This window comes from Macaca fascicularis, chromosome 9 (assembly GCF_037993035.2).
Source record: "Macaca fascicularis isolate 582-1 chromosome 9, T2T-MFA8v1.1".
In the NCBI taxonomy this organism is placed as follows: domain Eukaryota; kingdom Metazoa; phylum Chordata; class Mammalia; order Primates; family Cercopithecidae; genus Macaca; species Macaca fascicularis.
In genome coordinates this window covers 109,911,668-109,927,861 of record NC_088383.1, presented here as the reverse complement: position 1 = coordinate 109,927,861, position 16,194 = coordinate 109,911,668, and the positions used below count along the sequence as shown (strand labels likewise).

Here is a 16,194-nt window from a genome sequence, read left to right as displayed (position 1 = left end):
GGGGCGGGGGGTGGAGGCGGAGCCGGGGGTGGGGCGGGGTCCTGGAAGGCGGGGCCGACTGGGTGGGGTGAGGGGAAGGTCGCCGCTCTCTTCTTTGCGCCCCCTGCTCTAGCACAATAGAGGCGGTTTGAGAGCGAGGCTCACACACAGCCTTCGGCCATCGGGCGACCCCGCGCCTCTAGGCGCTACGGCCCTGATAATCGCCCCCTGGTGGTGGCCTCGCCACCCCGTGCACCCTCCACATGCTTATAGCCCGCCCTCTCCTCCCCTGTAACCCTAGGATTCCCCCCGACTTGCCTACTGCTGGGGACGTGCAAACCTGCCCTGGCGTTGAGGGGTTGGGGGACCCTCTCAGAGGGCCTTCTGGCCTGTCCTCTAACCTGGACCTCACTCCCTGCGCTCCTGCCACTCGCTTCTGCTCTAGGATGTGGAGGGAAGGCTACCCTAGGTGGAGACTGGAGGTTGGGGAAGCTCTGAACACAAGGAAAGGGCTTGATTCCCAGCTTCAGGGGCTGTTCAGCTTGAGCTATGCGTGGGGGAGATGGGGTCAGGCCTGAATGGATGGATGAAGTAACAGCTTGACCTGAAAGGCACACAGAAAATGCTTTTTCTGGATAAACAAGCCACAAGCATTTGCACCTGTTCACTCACCAAATCTTAACCCTAACCTAGGCTCACCTCAGGGACTGGGTCATTCAAACACTTGCCTTCCCCTCCAGCTCATCTTGGGCACCATTCTTATCCAGAACTTAGAGTGCATCCTTCTAGGCAATCAAATACCCTGTCCTTCCCAGATTCAATCACCTTACCCAGCAGCAATCTAGGAAACCCCTCACAATCAACTCCCCAACTCCTTTAACTCAATTAGGATGGTCCTTCTGTGCAAACTTGGGTCCTGCCTCCTTTAATAGGTCACAGCCTATTAAAGTGAACTTAGCCCCTATAGTCCAAACAAAACCTGCATTCAGGCCCTGACCCAGCCTGGTCCTTCCTCCTCCATCCATGACAGTATTCATGTGGGCTCAAGAGACGGACCAAAATGATAAAGTCCACAGGAACATATGTGATTGACTCTTGCACATGCCTAGGAGTCAGAACAGGATTCAAGTGGCACATTTAACCAAAGGAACCTTGGGAAAGACACTTCATCCTTCTTTCTGGATTCCCCAAAGCTCACAGTTTGGCACTGAATCATATACAATCTCGTAGTTTGGATGGCTGTGTGTGACTGCAGACTGCTAGACAGCAGGGCCCACATCACAGTTCCACCTCCCCCAACACTCTGCAAATAGGATATGTGTGGCGGGGAGAGGGAAGGTAGCTGGGGAGAAACACAATAAAAAATGTACACATGCTTTTACAAAGAATATCCTGCTTCATTTTTTATTTGTACCCTCATCCCATCCTGAGGAATTTATAGCCCCATTTTATGGATAGGGAAACAGGCTCTAAGACATTAAGTAACTTGTCTTGAAATTCATTCTTGTGTTTACAGAGAGGACAATCAAGACTGGAAAAGTCTGAGAAGGAGGAAGCAGGGTAAGCCTGAAGGGGAAATACCATTGGCAAAGGTAGAAATGTTCAAGCTTATGCACAGGCTTGTGTTGAGGCACTAGGGAAGAGGCATGAAAGAGGGCAGTTTGATTTGATGAAATTGCAGTGGGTAGGGGGATTCCTAGTGGGAAATAAAAGGGAATAGTCAGTTAGTAGTTTGAAGAAGACCACAGAAGAAAATCCTGAGATGATGGACTGAGTAAGGAAGTCTGAGATGGGAAGACCAGTTAAGGCAGGGCTAAGATAAATCTGCAGTCCTTATTAGAAAGTGGATTGGTGGTAACAGTGGAGGCAGGGTAGGAAGACTGCTGGTCCCTCAGTACCAGATAGGAGAGCAATTCAACTGTAGGGGCCCAGAAGGCTAAGAGGCACAGCTTCCTAAATGTTCACAGAACCTGCAGTGCTGACTTCAGATACCTCTGGAGGTGGCAAGTAGGCCAATGCGGCAGGCTCAGTAACTCACTCAACTTTATGAGCCAAGCTTTGCTCCTCTGAGGTGCTGATGGCAAACTCAGATATTGTTAAATGAGTAAAATGTGTGTGATTTCAACTATCACTGGACAGTTACTTCAGTACTTTTGATACTAGACCACAATCCATTTCCTTCTGCTATCCTCCCAGTGAAATCTCTAAACCTAATGAGAGTATCAGAGTAAAGGCAATTCATGGAGCTGTCTATAGGAAGCCCTTTTGATTGATAGTACATCTCTCTGCAAATCCAGCTGATAAAACAAGAACGGGGGAATACTGACAGACAGTGGAAAATAAAACTGGAAATCAAATAAAGAAATTAATCCTAACCCAGCCATAAATCTCCATCCTGGGACACAGGCAGGTCATTCTTTGAACAGTCACTACCCTGGCTGCTTCACAGGGTGGCTGTGAGAGGATTCCATTTGGAAACCTTCTGGAGAATTTCAGACACACAGAAAAGTATGAGTTTTGTTTTTGCTATTCTATTTTCCCCAACTTTGCTGTAAGAAAGTGGCTGAGAGTAGTGCTGGCCGTCTTCAGCACTTTGCACAGAATAGTTACTCACTGTAGCAGGGATCCTAGGTGAAGGGGGTGGGTATGAATTCCTGAAACTTGAGCAGGTTTCCTGAAGCAAGAGAACTCTGGCCTAGTCAAGCTGTCCTGCTTCCTGTTCAATGTGGCAGCATTTCTGTTCCTGCTTTGCCATCTCCATCTCTGGTTTGCCCAGCACTTTCCCTTTAGGTGGTGTGATCTTTATTTTGGCCATATATACAGCTGAGGAGCTTCTTCTGTAGGGGATGTCACCAGTGCAGCAATGCAGAAGTCTCACTATTCCAATGTGCCTCAGAAGCCTGTTTTGCCTGTTAAGTTTTCCTCCCAGCCAGTTGTCTTGGAGTCAGACCCAAAGCTGGGCCTTCTGGTTTGCCCTCTCTTGACTCCAGCCTAGGGAATGGTTAGCAAGGGAAAGGGAGTGTGAGGACATTTCCACAAATGCTGGAAAACCACCACCTATCACCAATTTCTCACCTTTAGCATGCTGGCTTTTAAAAAGTGAAAATTTTAATAAAAAAAAAAATCAGCAGGGATAGCTGGACAGAGAAGCCTCTGGAGCTCCCGGTATCCAAAGGAATAGGGCACACTTACAACTATAATTTTTGGAGATATGGTTTGCTCAGATGTCAGTACACCCTGAGGTGTCTGCTTAAGATCAATTCTGTCATCAGATAAAAGCCTTGTTAGAGCAGCAAGCATTTGATGAGTTCTTGCTATATGCCAGTCACGGTACTAGGCACTTTTCATGCATTAGCTCACTTAGTCCTCACAAACCCTGAAATAGACACCGTTATTATTCCTTTTAACAGATGAGGAAACAGTGAGTTTAAGTAATCTGGCAAAGATCAAAAGGCTAGTGTGATGAATCTGGGATCTGAGGTCAGGCCTTGGGCAAGGTCAAGGCCCTCAACTCGTATAAGGTTGTGCTGCCCGCTCTCTAGTAAGTACTTACGGCAATGTCTCTGCTTCTGCCTGGGCTGTCATCCCTTGTCCCTCTGCCCCACTGTCAGAGAAAAATGCTCCCATTTAGTCTCTTTCTAACCAGCCTGTCAGAAGGGAGAAATACTGGCATGGTTTTGGAACTCAAGGCCTCTGATAATGCCTAGCTTCTATGAGCTCCAAAGTTTCTCCTATGAGGTTTCAACCTCTGCCTCCCAAGTTGGCATACCCAGAACTTATCTGCTTGGCAGGTTGGAGGTGATCTCAAGCCCTGCTTCTGGATTGTACAGCTTCTTCTTTCTTGGTCCTGGGCTCAAGAACAAGGGAGTCAGGTTAAGGGTATTCGTTTCTAATTCTCTTTGCCCCAAAACAGAAAGTATTTTAACCTGGATGCCAGGAGGTAAGATTCATGAGGGCTCTGTGTTGTTCACCACCAAATCCTTATTGAATCCTAAAGAGTGCCTAGCATGTAGTTGAGACTCAACTGTTAGAATGAATGGTGGAATGATAGCCGGGCATGGTGGCTCACGCCTGTAATCCCAGCACTTTGGGAGGCCGAGGCGGGCGGATCACGAGGTCAGGTGATAGAGACCATCCTGGCTAACATGGTGAAACCCCATCTCTACTAAAAATACAAAAACTTAGCCGGGCGTAGTGGCAGGAGCCTGTAGTCCCAGCTACTTGGCAGGCTGGGGCAGGAGAATGATGTGAACCCGGGAGGCGGAGCTTGCAGTGAGCCGAGATCGTGCCACTGCACTCCAGCCTGGGCGACAAGAATGAATGGTGGGATGAACATAGTGAATGAGGTAAGAATGAGATTACCGAATTCCTGATTGCAAAGTATACAGCAATTAACTGGGTTATATAAAAGTGAACTGTGTACAACGGTGGCTTTATGTTTTCCAGAAACCGGAGACATCAAGCTAAAAAACTGGACAATCCAAAGCAAGAAGAAATGTTTAAAAACCAGGGGACTGGGGTGGGGTGAGGGAACAGGGCATTCCAGATAACTTAGCCTCCTCAACTCCCAAACAAATATTACCAAACACATGTTCAAACTGAGAAAAAGCAGTTTTAATAGCACACACACACATATTCATAGGACTTTAACAAGATGTAGTATAAAATCTTTAAAAAAATAAAAGGAAAGAAAAAAAATCTGTATTTACTGCCTAAGAGCTGCTGGATTAACTGGCTGACAAGACTGTCCAGGGAAAACAAATGCACAGATAATGAGGTGAGCTGACACTGTTCATGAGTAAGGAATAACCACGGATCATGCTAATTGCTCTACGTGCCCAGCCGCCTGGACCCTACTGTTGCCTCCTTAGCGACAAACCACCACAGTCATCCCCTAATTCTCCAACTCAGTAGCTTGTTTAATGGGCTACCCCTTAAAATTTTCATTTTTAATTTAAAAATTACCCTTGGCTTAAAGACGCCACACATTATTACTGGTCAGTCCCCACCAATTATATTTGTTTTGATTACAATAAAAATGCAAATACTCCAACTAAGCCTGGATGATAACACGCCATTTTTTATCTTTTACATTTGAGATTTTTGTGAAGTTGAAAGCAAGCTACTATTTGCGTTTCAAAGCAGAAACAAAATGCAAACCTTCCAAAAGGTGACAAAGGCACCACTGCTATCAGGAGATAGAAAATGTACAAATGCTGTTACTTTACGGCTACATCGATGCATTTTGTGCACAGAGAGCCTCTTAATGTGATAAAACTAGTAGAATTATATTTTCAGTAACAAGAAAGGCAGTTAGAAAAGGCGAACAGTTACACACAAAAGCATAAACACAAGTACCTTAATGTGCAGCTTGCAAGAAGGGTAATAAGTTTGCCATAAATATCCATAAAATTAGACAAGGTGATTTTTGGCACAGTAATATTGCCAAACACACCACCACTCAGTGCAAGCTTTGTTGCCAAGTCCCCAAAGTGGCCTGACATTCTCTGTGCAATGAACACTTCTCCCTCTCTACCATCCCATTCACTGAGCAATAGCAGCAGGAGGGAGACAAAGCATGGGGACTCGAGGGAGAAGGAAAATACTTGATTTGGAAGAAAAACCATGGGCTACTTGTGCTAAAAGAGAGTCACAAAATTTTCTTGAGAACCCAAATGCAAATACTGACCGGACTATGACCTGGAGTCTGAAGACCTCTACCAGAGTCATAAATACAAGGGCCTAAACTGAGGTCTGGCCATTTATTTTAAAGGGATGATGAAATATTTTTTTCTAAAGGAGAAATATAATTAAAAATAGAGATTTTTTTCTTATTGGAACTGTTAAATAAAAATGTATCAAAGTAGTTTTAAATTTGATGGGCAGTTATCTGTTGAAACTGCAATACAAAAGGGTCACTTAAAAAAAAAACCTGAATAACCCACTTGTCCCCCCCATCAATGTACACAATTAGAAAATATTTACACACTGTAAATTACAAGCAATATAAGCAGTATTTTATACTTTGAGATTTTGTACACTTTACACAATGCAAAATGAGAAAAATATGAACACGTATAAAATTACACACAAATAATGTATCTACAAAGGATTAAATTACAGAATGAAAGCCCCCATCGTTGGGCAGATAGATGCCAGTTTCAAGTTTCTGTCAAATAGAACTCTTTGTATCTATCTCTTTAACCATAAGTGGCATTTTGTAACAATACCCTTGAGAGGTAGTATCAAGATAATAATATTCTTACCAGTAAACAACACAGAATAAAACTTTTGTTGGTCTGACTCTTGGAGCCTCAATCAGTTTAGGTTCTTGGAAACTGGATTTACTTAGTTTTCCCTATAAAATCTCTGACTGCCAATGCTTGATTGACATATATTCAAAAGTTACTGATGCTATTTTAAATGATAAATTTAAGACAAAATGCTTTTTACTCCTAAGCCTCAATTTAGAGGTAGAAAGTTATTTTATTTTCTTGCCTCTCAAACCACAAACATCAAGTCCAGTTTCCGTTCCCCTCCATCATCTTTCCTCCTACAACTGGAGACACTAGAGCAGTCAGGAGAACAGGTCACTCAAGCCAATACTGAAAGAACAACAAAAAAAGTTGCCATTCTTTCAGGAAACAAACTCTCCTAAAAGGGACATCTAGTCAACAAAATAATTTTCTAGTTGGCTAGTAAGAGTTTGTTACTACCCCTGGGCTAAAACCAGCATGTGCACTTCCACGAACTCTCTACCATTTAAACCAAAGGATGGCTTTCCAGTGTTTAAGAATTTAAAGCAGCTGCGGTTTTGAAGTACAACTTCAAGATACAAGCAAACATACACACACACACACACATACACACACACAGACAGACATAGTGTCCCAAAGAATTCAGGTCTCTGCCAAAGTTATATACTCATGGAAACAAGGTTGTTGGAAACTTGTCCAGATCTTTAGGCTTTTACAATATAGACTTCTGTAATACGGTTACCAAGAGCCAGAATTCTAAGATATAGCCAAGATTCTAAGATTTAACCAGTATTTAAAATATATGCATTTAAAAGAAATCCAGAACAAACTGCATATGAATGTTCTGGCATCAAAACAGGGCCACTACTTTACAGCTTAACCTCTTCCTCTTAAGGGAATCTGACACATACCAAACTTTTGTTTCTCAAGTTTAAATGTATTTTAAAAACAGATTTATAATCTTGAGTAATGAAGGAAAATGCATGGATTGAAACCTCCCTGTGGTTTATAAAAGTTACAGAAGAGATTTATGCTTTTTATTACTAAACTCAGTTTTAAGCATTCCCTTTGTGTCCGAAAATAACCAAGAGGGAAAATTAAAACCAACTGGAACTTGGTCTTGCTTTCCATGTCCAACTTCTTAAGTTAGTCCAAGCTCTTTTCTTATATATTTCCTGTGATTATCCAAGTGACAAAAATACTATCTAAAAAAGATAATTGGCTTATAATTTAACAAAAGGAGTTAACTGGGGCAGGTTAGACATGTGACTATTAGCTGCTTCTACCTCTCCCCTCTTTTAATAAGACTCTGCGCTTTTGAAAGGTCAGTTGCCGTAACAATTAAGCAGATCATATTTCATATCTGCCTCAGAAATGGCAATTTCATTACCAGCTTCATACTAGATATTCAAGTGGCACATTTGCTGTACATTTTCTTGGCATTCCATTGGATTCTGTAATAATCCTTTCTACTCCTCTAGGAAAGGCTCTTATTGAATTTCTCTTGCTTCATATTTTTGCTGCTGCAACTCCTATTAAGAATCTGGTACCCAGAAATCATGAAGCTGCCCCTAAAAAAGGGGAAAAAAAGAGGGTAAAACAAAATTTAATCAGATTATGAATTACTCCTTATAAAACTACTAATCATCAGACAATAGGCTTTGATAAGACAAGTAATAAAATCTTTATATTGACTTATCTGAAAATTTATGGTAATCTGATTCAAATTTCACATACAGTGGTCAAACAATAAAAAATAGTATAAAATAAGTGCAGGATGTTTTTCTCACCACTGCACACATGGAGGGACTTAGTTAAGCAAAATAAATAATGTTAAGCTGATTAGTATAGTTTTGCTATTAAATTATTTTCTGTTTTAATACCACATCAATACATGACCAGCATTAAAAGAAAATCCACTAAGGTTAGAAACAAATACAAAAACAACAAAACATAAATTTAAGATTTCTCAAAGACTTAGAGAGATTGCTTTATCTACTTAATATTCAGTGTTCCTATTATTTTGATATAAAATATAAGTAACTTCTAGGCCCTGGCTACTCAAAGTTTAGTCCCTGGAGCAGCAGCATTTGCATCAATCTGATAACTTGTTAGAAGTATAGAATATCTCAGTTCTCACTCCAGACCTGTAAGTCAGAATCCATATTTCAGCAAGTTCCTAGTTGATTCCTATGTACATTAAAATTTGAGAAGCGTCATTTTAGACAATCCTATGCCAGTTAACTCTGTAAACAAGCAGGCAAGCACACTTACTAGCAGGTGTTAAAAAAAATGTCCCTCTTAGGCAAAGACTCCTTAGACATAACATCAAAAAAAAGTGACAAAAATATATACATAATAAATAAAAGAAAACCGACACAAAGAATGGAAGAAAATATTTACAAATTATATCTCTAATAAGAGATTTGTAACCAGAACATATGGGGAATTCATACAACTCAATAACAAAAGGACCAATAACTATATTCAAAAATAGGCTTTTTGAAATGAAGTATGAGATGAAAAAAATGGACAAAGGATCCTAATAGACATTTCTGCAAAAAAGCTATACAAATGACCAATAGGCATATAAGAAGACGTTTAACACCATTAATTATTAGGGAAATGCAAACTAAAACCACAATGAGATTCTACTTCCCTACTCTCTACTATGGCTTTAGTAAAAACAAGTATTGGTGAGAATATGGAGAAATTAGAAACCTCAGACATTCTGATGGGAATATAAAATGATGCAGTGACTTTGGAAAACAGTTTGGTAGTTTCTTAAATCACTTAACATAGAATTACCATATGGCCCAGCAATTCGACTTCCTTTTCAAATGCTTCATTTGAGAACATATATTCACATAAAAACTTGCATACAAATGTTCATGGAAATATTTGTAATAGCCAGAATGTGAAAACAATATAAATGTCTAATAAGTGGATAAATAAATGTGACATATCCATTCAGTGGAAAATTATTTGGCAATAGAAGGGATATATATGCTACAACACTTATCATTATGTTAACTGAAAGCAGACAATTACAAAAGACTACACAGTATATCTCATTTACAGATGTCCAGAATAGGGAAATCTATAGGGACAGAAAGTAGATTAGTGTTTGCCTAGGATTTGGGAGGATTCAGGAGGGGAATCAAGGTAGTAGGGGAAAGGGGAATGACTGCTAATGGGTATGGGATTTCTTTTTGGGGTGATGAAAATGTTCTAAAATTAGATTGTGGCGATGGTATTCACTCTGTCAATGTATTAAAAACCACTGTACATGTTAAGTGGGTAAAATCTATGGTATATGAATTCTATCTCAATAGATCTGTCTTAAAAATGCTCTTCATTGAATAACCTCCATTTGATGCAATGTAATATTTTTAAATTGGCTCAACCACTTCTGGAAATAAATTAATGAATATAAAGCAAACAAAAACTAAAAATAATTACAAACCATGTATTATACTGGCGTTTTCAGTTTATCTTAAGATAACTAGAAGCAAATGCACTGTTATACTCTATTTTATTTCAAACAGTATGAAGAGTGCCATTCAGCAAAACTATTAAGAATAAATGAAATTGTATAACAAAATGACACCTGAGTAGGCCGACAGTTCTGGATTATTTCCTGCCATTTTCCATGTATCCTGGCAACCAAGTCTTTCACCTTAAAAATATCAAAAACGGGAAAAGGGATTGGATTAAAACATCCTCACCTACAATCAGCTTAACACTACACAAAAGATCTGACAGTTGCAACAGGCCCACACTCGACAACTCAATTTGATTTCTGTCAACAAAGAGAAAATAAACTATTCATCTTTTGGAGGAGATCTCAAATCATAAGTAATTAATAAGACTTTCCTTTATCATCATAATCTAAACTATTGAATGTTTATGATTTAATTTTCCTGTTATTAAAGATCATCCCAAAAAACACGTTCTCTGCCTTCAAAGGAACTTAACTTTAACTTGCTGGCTTTTGAACAACCAGACAGAGAAGCTGAAGGGTGGTCTGTGTCAACAGACCCAAGGCTTTGGCTGCTCCGTGCCTTCCCTGCCCAGCTTCCCTTTGAAAGGATCAAGGCCATTAAAAAAACGTTTATTTGTTCCTCTCCACATTATTAGAAGATCCAAAATTCACTGTTACTCCTCTCCATGTTTGTGCCCAAGTACTATGAATCCCCTTTAAATACCTAGTATTTTCCTATATTTGGAGGTTTAGCAAGTCTCTATGCAAAACTGAAACTTTACCACAAAAACCAAACTCTGTCACTCTAGAGATGCTCAATTAGCTATTGAACATAACTGCTTGAGAAAAATGTTTTAAACAACTTAGGAATTTTATATCAGCTTTAAATTTATAAAGTAAATTACAATCTCTGCTTTTTCCTTCGTCTACAGTTCAGCAAATAAAGTTTCTCCAAAACAATCACCAACTTTTCTACAATAGAGGCTTTTGGAAAGGCAGACAACTCACCTATGTCAGCAGGACCATCCCTTGAAGCAATTTCCACAGACCACTATGTCGCTTTCCACTTTAAGTAAGAGAAGCACTGGCAACAATCTGTGCCAAGTCCTTGTCTTTAAGAAATATAAAACTTGGGTGGTCCCCTTTTAGCATGTCTGTCAGTAGTAGCCACTACCAAGTTCTACAGGCCAGCAATTCTGGTCAATGAATGCTCAAAAGAATGTGCTTCTGAAACTAGAGTTCTACTCTTGGGCAAAGAGCTATCCCCTACAGGTATTTGAAAATCAGAAATCTGAAAACAACTTCATTAGTTGCTTATTTTTGTATTTAACTTAAATTTACTAAAATAAATACATATACTAAATCCGAATGGGCATTGTTCAAATGACTAACCTTTGCAGCTAATTAATGTAAGATATTAAGATACAAAGCTGAGGCTTCATATTCAATGACTATCCAAAGATAAGAGGCAAAAAGAATCAGCATTATATTACATTACCAAAGCTAAAAGATAATCTTGGAATTAAAAAATCCTTAGAAAAAAGTATTTTTATTTTATTTCGTTTTATTTATTATTTTTTTACACAGAGTCTTTCTCTGTCGCCTAGGCTGGAGTGCAGTGTCGCGATCTCAGCTCACTGCAAGCTCTGCCTCCTGGGTTCAAGGGATTCTCCTTCAGCCTCCTGAGTAGCTGGGACTATAGGCATGCGCCACCACACCTGGCTCATTTTTGTATTTAGAAAAAAGTATTTTAAAAGTGTCTGATTTTATGTTTCAGGAAAAACTGTCAGATCATTCTATTAATACTAACATTACTTTCCTACTCCATACTCATAGATTTGGCTTTTCTACTGTCTTTGAGTATATAAAACCTTTAAGAAAAAAAGCTTAGCAAGCTTAGTGCTGAATCATTTCCACCCTAGAGCTCAGACTAGGTGATGTATGACTCAAAGATTTGAAGACTCCTGGCTGGATGCGGTGGCTCACATCTCTAATCCCAGCTCTTTGGGACACCCAGGCAGGCGGATCACGAGGTCAGGAGTTTGAGACCAGCCTGGACAACACGGTGAAACCCCATCTCTACTAAAAATACAAAAAAATTTTGCTGGGCATGGTGGCGGGTGCCTGTAATCCCAGTTACTTGGGAGCCTGACGCAGGAGAATCACTTGAATCTGGGAGGCGGACGTTGCAGTGAGTCGAATTCATGCCACTGCACTACAGCCTGGTCAACAAGAGTGAAACTCCATCTCCAAAAAAAAAAAAAAAAGATTTGAAGACTCCTTCCTTTAATATATTCTTCAATGGAACATTCAAAGAATAACAGCTAAACTATTTCTACTCTATGAATAAAACAAGTTTTCAACCATCATAAAATTTCAAAGCCACTGTTTCATAACTTATATATTTATTTAAATAATGCTTCAATCCTTGATGGTAACTTAAGCATGAAGGTTTTAACATGTGTAATGGGGAAAAATAAGTATCATTAGTACTAGAAGTATTTTTCTCCTTGGGTGTCAGGAGTTTCAGAACAGAAAGCAAAGTGAAAAGTGTATTTGCTTTGAGATTTTTTTTTCCTTTCACTTTTAATTTAGCTACACTAATTTAGCAGGAGCTGATTTCTGTTATTAAAAGAGAAAGTCCTATTTCTAATCTTACATGTTTCTTTTTTTTTCGAGACAGAATCCTATTCTGTCTCCCAGGCTGGAGTGCCATGTGTGTTCATAGCTCACTGCAACCTCAAACTCCTAGGCTCCAGTGATCCTCCTGCCTCAGCCTCCCAAATAGCTGGAAGTACAGGTGCATGCCACCATGCCTGGCTATTTTTCAAAATGTTTGTAGAGATGGAGTCTTGCTATGTTGCCCAGGCTGGTCTTGAAGTCCTGGCTTCAAGCAATCCGCCTGCCTCAGCCTCCCAAAGTATTGGGGTTACAGGCATGAGCCACCACGCCTAGCTTTATATGTTCTTTTTCTGAATATAGGCCTGTATGCTTCTATCCTTAAATATTAACGTAACCAAGATTAAGAAAAAAAGAAAAAACACACTTACCTTAGTTCTGTAAAAAAGTCTTGCATCTTCCCTAATATCACATTTAACATGCTTTTCCAAAGCCCCACAGAGTAGCACAAAGTGTTTCTGTGCAAAACAAATGCAAGGGATGAAAACAACTCTGAAGCATTACAAATTAACAAAGAAGAAATTATGCAGCTAGAACAACTAAATCATTTAAAAATCTATTATTCCTGTTAGCAATGCCTGATGTTAACTATCCCACATAACAGTAGTTGTATCAGTGAAAGTTGCTTCCATGACAGTAAGATTATTAGCTTAAAAAATATACACTCTAACAAAAGTTGTTTTGCTATGCATGAACTCACATTAATGAAAATTAACCCCAGAGCTCTAACTGGGTAATATAGTACTCAGAAATTTAAAGAGTCCTTCCTTTAACATACTCTCTAATAAAATATTCAAATAACAGCTAGCCTTTAAAAAAAAAATTAAAAATTTTTTTTTTAAAGAAATGGGGTCTGGCTCTGGTGCCAGGCTGGAGTGCAGTGGCACAATTATAGCTCACTGTACCCTTGAACTCCCCAGCTCAAGTGTTCCTCCAGTCTCAGCCTCCTGATTAGCTAGGATTACAGGCACGCAACACCATGCCCAGTTCTTTTTTTTTTTTAGACGGAGTCTCGCTCTGTCACCCAGGCTGAAGTGCAGTGGTGTGATCTCAGCTTACTGCAACCTCTGCCTCCCAGGTTCAGGCGATTCTCAGACTCAGTCTCCCGAGTAGCTGGGATTACAAGCGTGTACCACCACACCCAGCTAATTTTTGTATTTTTAGTAGAGACAGGTTTTGCCACATTGGCCAGGCTAGTCTCAAATTCCTGACCTCAGGTGATCCACCTGCCTCAACCTCCCAAAGTGCTAGGATTACAGGCATTAGCCACCGCACCCAGCCATTTTTTTTTTTTATTTTTAAATTTTTTTGTGGAGACAGGGTCTCACTTTGTTGCCAAGGCTAGTGTCAAATGCCTGGCTTCAAGTGATCCTCCCACTTCAGCCTCCCAATGTGTTGAGATTACAAGCATAAGCCACTGCACCTCGCCAGCACAACACTGGCCCATTTGATATTTGATAATGTTGGTATCTTATGAATATATTATAGTGTTGCCAAGGTATAATGGTTAAGTTCCACTCCAACAAACAGAGCTAACATTTGCTGACAATCTTTTCAATATGACATGGTTATAAGACCATATCACACCCCTCTTTCTGGTATATATGGGAATTCTTATAGCAAAATCAGTTTGTGACTTTTTTTTTTTTTAAGAGATAGGGTTGGCCAGGTGCAGTGGCTCACGCCTGTAATCCCAACACTTTGGGAGGCCGAGGCGGGCAGATCATGAGGTCAGGAGATCCAGATCATCTTCACTAACATGGTGAAACCCCGTCTCTACTAAAAATACAAAAAAGTTAGTCGGGCGTGGTGGTGGGTGCCTGTAGTCCCAGCTACTTGGGAGGCTGGGGCAGGAGAATAGCGTGAACCCAGGAGGCAGAGCTTGCTGAGAGCTCATCCAGCCTGGGTGACAAAGCGAGACTCCATTCCAAAAAAAAAAAAAAAAAAAAAAAAAAGAGAGGCTCTTGCCTTGTTGTCCAGGCTGGAGTGCAATGGTGGGATCATAGCTCACTGCAGCTTTGAACTCTTGGGCTCAAGTAATCTTCCCATCTCACTCTTCTGGGTAGCTGGGACTACAGGTATTGCCACCACACCTAGTTAGTTTTTGTTTTTGATTTTTTTTTGTAGACACAGCATCTTGCTATGTTGCCTAGGCTGGTTTTAAACTCCTAGGCTCAAGCAATCCTCCTGTCTCTGCCTCCCCAAGTGTTGGGATTACAGGCATGAGCCACCACACCTGGCCCTATTTTTTTTCTATAGGAATGAGAGAACCATTAATAGAGATTCATACTTAATTCTTTGAAAAATTATGCATCTTAAATTTTAGAAATGTATAGACATAAGCACTTCTCTCATATATACTTGGTTGAGAATGTAAATGAACACTTTCTGGGATGAAAATGTGGTAATAGCTATTTAAAATAGTTAAAATTTGAAATATTTATAAACTTTGATCTAACAAGTCTACTTCTAGGAATTTACCTTATAGCTAGGCTTGAAGAAGCGGGCAAAGATATATGAATAAGCATGTTCATATTAACACTATGTGTAATCACAAAAAACATACTGTTTATCAATAAAGGTTTCAAAATACTACAGTTATTAGACAGAAGTGCTAATATTTGATTTTTTACATATTTTTTGAGACAGGGTCTCTCTCTGTCACCCAGGCTGGAAGGCAGTGGCATGACCACAGTGCATGGCAGCCTTGACCTCCTCGGGCTCAGGTGTTCCTCCTGCCTCAGCCTCCCAAGTAGCTGGGACTACAGTTATGCGTCACCATGCCCGGTTAATTTTTTTTTTTGTAAAGATGACATTCTGCTATGTTGCCTAGGCTGGTCTTGAACTCCTGGGCTCAAGCGATCTGCGTGCCTCGGCCTCCCAAAGTGCTAGTATTACAGTTGTGAGCCACTGTGCCCAGCCAAGCGCTAATATGTTAAAGAGAAGGCTGGGCGCAGTGGTTCACGCCTGTAATACCAGCACTTTGGGAGGCTGAGGCAGGTGGATAACTTGAGGTAGGAGTTTGAGAACAGCCTGGCCAACATGATGAAACCCCATCTCTACTAAAAATACAAAAATTGGCCAGTGTCGTGGCGTACACCTGTAGTCAGAGCTACTCAGCAGGCTGAGGCAGGAGAATCGCCTGAATAGAGGAGACGGAGGTTGCAGTGACCTGAGATCGTGCCACTGCACTTCAGCCTGGGTAACAGAGCAAGACTCTGTCTCAAAAAAAAAAATTTTTTTTTAAAGAGGAAAAAAAGGAAGTTGCAAATGGTACTAATACTATGATTCCATTTTTGTTAAAATAATTTAGTATATTTTATGTAATATATTAGTAAATTGTGAAGAAATTTACAACAGGGCACTGGATTGTAGGAGTCTTTCAGTTTTTACTTTATATAAGTTTTATAATAATCACTCTTGAACTCCGGGGCTCAAGTGATTCTCCTGACTCAGTCTCCCAAAGTGCTGGGATTACAGGCATGAGCCACCATGCCCAGTTACTGACTTTTTTAATCATAAAAATTTATAGCCAGCGCGGTGGATCACGCCTGTAATGCCAGTACTTTGGGAGGCCAAGGTGGGCGGATCATGAGGTCAGGAGTTTGAGAGCAACATGATCAACATGGTGGAACCCCGTCTCTACTAAAAATACAAAAATTAGCCAGGTATGGTGGCAGGCACCTGTGATCCCAGCTACTTGGGAGGTTGAGGCAGGACAATCGCTTGAACCTGGGAGGCAGAGGTTGCAGTGAGCTGAGATTGTGCTAGTGCACTCTAGCCTGGGTGACAGAG

General features: G+C 40.4%; 1 protein-coding gene across 5 annotated transcripts in view; it reads right to left on the bottom strand.

Annotated features, from left to right (window-relative positions):
* Positions 1 to 4,571: 4,571 nt before the first annotated feature.
* The window catches only part of SLF2 (SMC5-SMC6 complex localization factor 2), a 51,771-nt gene continuing 40,148 nt past the window's right edge, over positions 4,572 to 16,194 (bottom strand). For 3 of the 5 annotated variants that reach the window (XM_015456589.3, XM_005566216.4, XM_065521293.2), the window contains 3 exons: positions 12,771 to 12,857; positions 9,847 to 9,915; positions 4,572 to 7,807 (listed from right to left, as the gene is read on the bottom strand). In XM_015456589.3, the coding sequence (XP_015312075.2) occupies positions 7,772 to 7,807; positions 9,847 to 9,915; positions 12,771 to 12,857 (192 nt within the window). In that variant the 3' untranslated portion in view covers positions 4,572 to 7,771. Of the gene's footprint in view, positions 7,808 to 9,651; positions 9,916 to 12,770; positions 12,858 to 16,194 lie in introns of those variants that run through there. The other 2 variants (XR_012418084.1, XM_015456588.4) reach the window with 2 other exon arrangements.